Raw genomic sequence first — 8,345 nt, 5'->3', positions numbered from 1 at the left:
TGCCTTTCATTGTGATTCACAGTGTGTATTGATCATACATATTATTGTAAGACTTAAAATATGCTAAAAGTAGGAATTATTTACTTGTGCAAAGTTTCCTGAATTACCCTTAAATGGCTGGACCAGGATATAAATGATTTGCATTCTTTTGGAGGATGCTTTCCTGGTGTGGCTTTATTTGCATCTCTTTCTCTTCTCCCTGCTCACTCCCCAACCCCACTTTTCAAGTATATTCCTAAAGCAGGTGTCCTTAAACTACTGCCCACAGGCCATATGCAGCCTGCTAAGGACATTTATTCTGCCTGTGGGGTGTTTTTGCCACCACTGCCTGTCCTGCTTAGCAGCCAACTCGTCCTGGGGCCCGCAGTTCGGCCCTCCAACAGTCTGAGGGACAATGAACTGGCCCCCTGTTTACAAACTGTGGTATATGTACACCATGGAATACTATGCAGCCATAAAGAAAGATGGAGACTTTACATCCTTCATGTTCATATGGATGGAGCTAGAAAGTGTTCTTAGTAGAGTATCACAGGAATGGAAGAAAAAGTAATGTACACAGCCCTATTATGAAATTAATTTATAGCTTTCATATGAAATCTATAACCTAATAACAGCCTAAGAATATGGGGAGGGGGTAAGGAGAGTGGGGAGGGGAATGGGTGGAGGGAGGGTGATTGGAGGGATAACTTCTATGGTTTATCTTACAAGGGTATAAGTGAATCTTTCTAAGAGTAGAATGTGAACGTCTTGGCACAATAGCTAAGAAAATGACATGAAGGCTGTGTTGACTAGTTTGATGAAAATATTTCAGGTTGCGTGTGAAAACACTACCCTGTACCCCGGAATTGCATTAACGTACATAGTTATCATTTAATAAAAAATAAATAAATAAAAGAATGTGAGAATGATGGAAAAAAAAGTTTGAGGACCCCTGTCCTAAAGGGTACATTCTGCTCAGTATACTGCTTGACTTGGCACCTGTTAAGAGTTAACTCATTGCAGCTGTGTCACTATTTGAATTATCGTTTTGGCATAGTATAGTACTAAGAGTAGTGGCCTGGAAGTCTAAACACCTGTGTTTAAATCCTGGCCTGATCATTTACTAGCTATGTCACCTTGGCCAGATAAATCGCTCTGCATCAGAATGTCCTCATTGGTGAAGTGGGGCTAATACTTTATATGTGAAAATACTTCTCATTGCTTCTGATACCCTATAGTAATCGCTATACAAGTATTAATTTACTAAACTTTACCTTTGGCTAACCAGGCTAGGTGCTAGGTGCTAAATGGTTGGTCCACTGCCATTTCTTGTATCATGGAAGAGATCTTGATGATTTTCCTCAACTTCGTAATGCAGCCTAGCACATATGCTGATCAGTTAGTTCTAATTTAATAGTGAGTACATGTGGTTATTTATTTTTCCATTTTTTGAGATATGTCACTTATGTGAATGGTCTAGTGCAACCCTTATGGAAAATAGTATAGAGATTCCTCAAAGAACTAAAAGTAGTAGACTTACCATTTGATCCAGCAATCCCACTATTGTGTATCTATCCAAAGGAAAAGAAGACTTTTCATCAAAAACACACATGCACTCAAGTGTTTACTGTAGCACGGTTCATAGTTGCAAAGATGTGGAATCAGCCCAAGTGCCCATCCATTGATGAGTAGATTAATACAATGTGGTCGAGTACTTAACTCAGCCCCCAAAAATGAATCAATGCCTTTTCCAAGTGTTCTTTCTAATAGTATTCTTTTTTTCTCCCCTCTTACAGTATACACTTTGGAACTTCCTCCCAAAGAATTTATTTGAACAGTTCAGAAGAATTGCAAATTTTTACTTTCTCATCATTTTCCTTGTACAGGTAAGAATGCCATAAACAGCTACTTAACTTTTAGATACTTAATTAAACAAATTTTCAATCTGTTTCTAACCTTGAAATGCCCTGTGATTATAAAAAAGATGTCCCAGAGCTTATTATAATATGGACTACTTTTAAAGTAGAAATATAACATTTTAGGTTTTATATGATTTTATAGATTTTTAAAGTGTGGTGTGTTTCTAGAAAACTTGAACTGCTATTTCATTGTTACTTTCTTTAATACTTTGATGAATTTTATATCTTTGCTCATCCCAGAAACATGCATATTACATGTCATTAGATGAAATGTTACATATAGTACCATAAGGCTGAAAATAGTTCAAACTAATAATTTTACTTTGTTATACACCAGTTTTAGCCTAACTGAAAACTTCTCACTTATCTTCATGATTACCAGTTTGCTCTGCCTTACTCACTTACTTACCTTAAAGGTGAAAGCCTAGTAGAGCGATCTGATTCTCCTTGTGCCTTCTCCTGTTTTGTGTTTTAAATTTTAGATTTAACTGCATCTTCTGTCTTTAAGTCAATAGACTATTAAAATCTTTGCCTTGCCATAATTGCCCCCTAAAATTTTTTCTTCATTAAAGGTACATTTTTTGTCACTTTTTTTTTTTAAACAAAGCAGAAAAAATCCTAATAAAATTGCTCAAATGCCTTGTTGATGTTAAGTGCTATCATTTACCTATTTTGAGGCTTTGAGTAAGTAAAAGGTACTATAATGGAATTTAGCCCTGCTACTTAAAACCAATTTGAGATGTGATATGGGAAAGAGTCAGTTTTAGTCCTGAATGATGGAGCATTTGAAAAGGAGCTCTTCTATATCTATGGTCAGATGTCTTACGGATATAGAATAAACTACATAGAATACTCTGCTTGCCAGAATCTTTCTATTTGGCAGGCAGTGTATTTCAGTTCAGTTCAGCAAATTTTTTATACTCAGCAGGAACTTCATAATGCTTAGAAGAGTAGATAGTATCTGAACTGAGCCTTGATGAATTAGAAGGGGTTCACCAGGTAGAGAATGCCAGCCCAGTATCTCAGGGGTAGGGAAAATACTACCTAAAAGCAGAGTCTCTCGTGCACGTGGAAGTACACCCTGTATTTGCAACATGGGAAGTATGGCAGGGACCGGCCTGCCTTGGGGTTTGGAAATGAGAATTAATGAATTGTGAAGTTGGATTCCCTCAAATCTAGTTTTCTTTCAGTATTTTTTATTTCAGTGAATGATGATAGCATCTATCCAGACATGTTAACAAGGCACTTGGAAGACATCTTTAATTGACACTTATATGTACTTTTACTGGTACTGCCATTTTTGCCTCCTAAATACGTCCAGAACTTCTATGTCTGCTGTGACCACCCTAGTCCAAACCATCATCTTTCACCTAGATTATAACAATAATGTCCTAAGTGGACTCCCTGCCTCCAGTTTTATGCCCTTCCAAACCATCTTCCACAAAGCAGAGAGAATGATTGTTTCAAAATGCAGTTGTGTTCATACGACCTCTCCTTGCCTAAAACCTTCAAGGATTTCCTGCTATTTGTGTGATAAATAATGAACAGCTTCCTCTTCTGGACTAGAAGTTCCTGTACAGTCTGGCTTCTGCCTCCTTCTCCAGCTTCATTACTTATCACACTCCCTCTTGTTATTTGCTTCCTTTATTTCCTAAAGTATTCCATATTCCCTTCTACCATAGAGACTTTGCACCTACTGTTTGCCTAGAAAGCCTCCTTTTATCTACTTAACTCCTATTTACCCTTCAGATCTCAGCATCTGTACACTTGGTTTAATGTCTGTGGTTTTCCCTGTAAGCTGTCAGCTACTTGAAGGCAAGAACTTGCTTCTAGCTTGTTTAAAGCAGTATCTCTAGAGACTGGGCTTACACAAGGACTTACAGAATAGCTCTTAATAAAGAGGTGATAAGTGAATGGATATATTTCAATAAAGGGGTTAATTGAGCTGGGATGAGAACTATGCCTAAATTTAGGACTATTTTGTAAAGTTAACTGCTATGTGGTTTACTTTTGTTAATGATAATGTTAATTTTTGAAAATTAACGTTTGCCCTACTATTGGAATGTGTTTTGTCTATATTTCTGGTTGAAAATGTTTGCAGCATGTAAGTGCTACATATGAGTTAATGGGTAACTTTCATTTTACTTTCAATTTAATTTCTTTACCTAGGTCACAGTAGATACACCAACTAGCCCAGTTACCAGTGGACTTCCACTTTTCTTTGTTATAACTGTTACAGCCATCAAGCAGGTAAATTCTTTATTTATACTTATACCTGCATTTCAGTCCAGGCAAGTTTGAATTTTGTTGTCATTGGCTCCTTTTCATATTTAAATACAGTGGGCTGTATCCTTTATGGATTTAGGTTGTATTTGCCTCATACTGAAAACCTTTTAAAATTATTATAAAGCATATCCTTAATTTAATTGTTTCCTACTCAGTGCCTTGTGTGTGGGTGTAAACATGAAAAAAAAAAGTGTATAGAAGTTACAGCCCAGTCAGGAAATGAGAGATAGATTATTAGTATGTATTAATTATTTCACTGTGGTATGTTTGTCCGGAAAATTCCCATTCTTGTGGATTTTTTGTTGCTGTTGCCCATAGCAGACTACTCAAGGTCACAAATAGCTTAATTTTATTATTTTTCCTAATACTGCTGAAGGGGGTCATGGATAGAGGGGACTTTTATTCCTCTTTCTTACCAGAGCTGATGAACTACCACAGATCGTGATATGGATGTTTTGAATTATTTTGGACATTTTATATTCTAGTACCTTTGAAAAATTCCAGATAAAATTAAGAATGAAAACAGGAAATTGGAGCTAAAAGGGTGGGTTTACAATGTTTATCATGCATTGAGACAGTCCATGGGACCTAACTACTTATAAACATACTTTTATGTAGTACTTATCAAAGTGATTTTTAAAAGGCTACCAAAGAAGCTTGCAAAATAAAAGTCTGCTTAATAATAGTACTGGGAACAAGATTATCTTTCCTCTTGGGATTATTTGGTTTTCTATCTTGCCTACCGGAACATTTATCAAATGTTTAGTTGTTAAACAAAGACTTTTGGAATGTTCTTTCCCTTAGGCTGTTAGGATTATTTTCTTTAATGTCCTAAAATTGCTAGTTCTAAGAATAGCATGTACGGTCTTCAAAGGCTTTTACCAACTCATTCTACTCCCAATACTAGTTCATGTTATGGCCTTTCTTTCTTCACTGCTGTCACAGAATGTACCCTATGAAGTGATAGCCTAACATTGTCATAAAGAAGTACAGAAGAGGTATGGATATAGCACCTGAGGGGGAAGGAAAGTAGGGGAGCTGATCAAGAGATTTTTTTTCAAACAGTTTTACTTGAAAAGGTACAGACATTACAATGGAAAAAAAAAAGCAAAGGGGTATAAAAAAAGAAAGGAAGTCATGCTTAAACAATTGAACATCCTCCTTCCTTAGTTCCTTGAGCTTAAATCTACCCCAGACAAAAGCTCAAAGAAAAATGAGTCATTAGATCTTATTCTGATTACTTTAAACTCTAAAAAATAAATGCCAATTTATATTTTCTTTTATCACCAAGTCAGTGGAGAAGTTTAGCTATTGATCTCTAAACTTACAGATTCTCTGCTATGCTTTGTCCCTTCTATTCTCTGAGAGTGGGAATTACGGTATTTCCTTGGAGTCGATCATTCCATCAGTTCACTACATTATGCACTGAAAAACATATTTCAGTGATTAGATCTATAAGAAAATACAAACCTAGAACAATCTCTTTTCAAATTAAAAAAGTAGAGAATTAACATTAACTTGAATAAGAATAGAATTAGAAGAATAAAGCAGTCTTTCACGCATGAAGAATATTAAGGCTCTAATGTCTGTGTTTTTATTAATATTTATCTAAAGAATGGAGAAAACTTTTGACACAATGAAGCTATTTACCTAAGAGGTATTTTGAAAGTATCTCATATTTGCTATTAAAATGTACAGCCCTATCTCTCTAGCATTCTTAGTTTAAATTAATGTTGTAATCATAAATATCTCCTCTTGACTCATGGGGGATGTATAGAGATTAATTAACAACTTTATTATCGGAGCTTGATTATATAATTATTTTTATCTTTTTAGGGATATGAGGATTGGCTGAGACACAGAGCTGACAATGAAGTCAACAAGAGCACTGTTTACATTATTGAAAATGCAAAGCGAGTAAGGAAAGAAAGTGAAAAAATCAAGGTACTTTTTTTTAGTTCACTCTTTTTTTATTGTGGTAAAAATACATTATTTTAAAGTGTACAGTTCAGTGTTTTTTTTGTTTGTTTATTTGTTTGTTTTTGAGATAGACTCACTATGTTGCCCTCAGTAGTGTGCCATGGTGTCACAGCTCACAGCAACTTTAAACTCTTGGGCTTAAGCAATTCTCTTACCTCAGCCTCCCAAGTAGCTGGGACTACAGGAGCTTGCCACAACGCCCGGCTATTTTTGTTGTTATTGTTGCAGTTGTTTAGCTGGCCTGGGCCGGGTTCAAACCTACCACCCTTGGTGTATGTGACTGGCACTGTAACCACTGTGCTATTGGTGTTGAGCCTACAATTCAGTGTTTAATACATTCACAGTGCTAGGCAACCTTAGCTCTTTATTTGCAGAGCATTTTTATCACCAAAAAGAGAAGTAGCTGTTAGCCCGTAGGCAGAGGGCATCCAGGACCATCCCACTGGGTCTGCTGGCTGCTGTGCTGGTTGACTAAGCTCTGTCTGACCCCAGCCCAGACAGCAAGGTATGGAGACTCCTGTGGTAGTCCTCCCAAGCTGTGCTGGGAAGCCTAGATTGACCAAATTCCCCAATCCCAGTTCTTCCTGCAGCCGCTCTCTGGCCAACCTGGCATCAGTTCAGGCCTTGGCTTGATGGAGGTGGTCCTGACTTGGTTGTCTGAATCTAGGCAGCTGGCAGGAAGGGTGGGGCATAGTTATGTTTCCATGGTTACCATGGGTATGGTTGGCAGTGGGGGTAGGATAGATCCAGCCCTGTGGGCTCCTACCCTCCCGGCTAAGCTGCCCCTGGTGCTTTAATGCATGCATTGAGCTGCCTCCAGCCTTGGGGCCCAGCTGTGCTCACACTTGGAGTTTAAATGCCTAGGTTTGCTTCCTCCAACTCACAAAGAGTGCCCTTGTATTATTCCTTTTTAGGTGAGAGTTGGTAAGGGGTTGGTGTAGTCAGTTTTGAAACCCTGTGGTAGGAGGAACACTCTCAGATCTAAATTTTTGTCATCTTCCTGATTCCCCACCTTGCCTAGGCCAGGAGAAGGGTTGGGGGCAGTGAGAGGAGAGTGCTTCCCTGAAGCTGACCAGTTCATAGTGAGGCTTGGTACCAGAGGTTACCAGATGCCCCTCTTCTAAAGGCAATGCACCAAGCCCAGCAAGAGGAAGGAGTGTTGTGGGGCTTGCCCAGGAAGGAGTGAGGCTGGAGAGGAGTTCAAGAATCCTTCTCCATGCCTTCCCACAATATGAGCATGCTGTGAAATCCCAAATATCATACATAAGACTAACAGGCATCTGTGTCTGAGCCCAACCCTTCCAACAGTGACCCTTAGTTCCAACTTCCCCTCTAACTGAAGACCCTCTTCTGTCCCAAGTCTCCAAAGTCAAAATAGGCCTGATGGCTGGTGTGGTGAGGGGGAATTCTGGAGTCTGGACCCCAGCCCTGACTGGGGGAGCCTCCTAGAATGCATGGGGCAGGCCCTTGTGTTAGGGACATTTCCAAGTGGTTAGATGCTGTTTAAAAACAAACAAAATTGAATAAAGAAAAAGAAAAAAGCACCTAGTCCACATTCTTCCCTCCTCCCGAGCCCTGGTAACACTAATTTTCTTTCTGTGTCTTTACATTTACATATTTTGAATGTTTCATATAAACAGAATCATACGCTCTGTGGCCTTTCATGTCTGGCTTCTTTCACTCAGAATAATGTTTTTGAGGGTTCATCTGTATGTTAGCATGTATGAGCACTTCATTCCTTTTGATAGCTGAATAATACTCTTTATTTTATTTATTCATTAGCTGATAGATATTGGATTGTTTTTACCTTTTAGCTATTATGATTATTTCTGATATGCATGTTCAATTACAAGTTTTTGTTCGAACATCTGATTTCAGTTCTTTGGACTATATACCTAGGAGGAGAATTGCTGGATCATATGGCAATTATATGTTTAACTTTTTGATGAACCACTAAACTGTTTTCCACAGTTCCTGTACCATTTACCATTTTACATTCCTGTCAGCAATGTGTGAGAGTTCTAAGGTGCTTTTTTTTTAATTTTAATATCTCGGGCAATTTAATTTTCTATTCAAAATACTCATTGTTTATTATCCAATGAGACTCCTGTCAAATAACATATTAGACTTATCTATATCAAAGATTTATTAATTTTCTAAATAAACTATATATATATATAT

General features: G+C 37.7%; 1 protein-coding gene across 4 annotated transcripts in view; it reads left to right on the top strand.

Annotated features, from left to right (window-relative positions):
• The window catches only part of ATP11C (ATPase phospholipid transporting 11C), a 209,340-nt gene that overhangs the window by 99,253 nt on the left and 101,742 nt on the right, over nucleotides 1–8,345 (top strand). For all 4 annotated transcript variants that reach the window (XM_023517692.1, XM_023517694.1, XM_023517691.1 and 1 more), the window contains 3 exons: nucleotides 1,776–1,865; nucleotides 4,068–4,148; nucleotides 6,021–6,128. In XM_023517692.1, the coding sequence (XP_023373460.1) occupies nucleotides 1,776–1,865; nucleotides 4,068–4,148; nucleotides 6,021–6,128 (279 nt within the window). The remainder of the gene's footprint in view (nucleotides 1–1,775; nucleotides 1,866–4,067; nucleotides 4,149–6,020; nucleotides 6,129–8,345) is intronic.

The sequence above is a fragment of the Otolemur garnettii genome, unplaced genomic scaffold (genome assembly GCF_000181295.1).
Source record: "Otolemur garnettii isolate 467f Iridium unplaced genomic scaffold, OtoGar3 scaffold00117, whole genome shotgun sequence".
NCBI classification, from domain to species: domain Eukaryota; kingdom Metazoa; phylum Chordata; class Mammalia; order Primates; family Galagidae; genus Otolemur; species Otolemur garnettii.
Note: the sequence above shows the minus strand (reverse complement) of the source record. Positions and strands in the feature narration are given on the sequence as shown.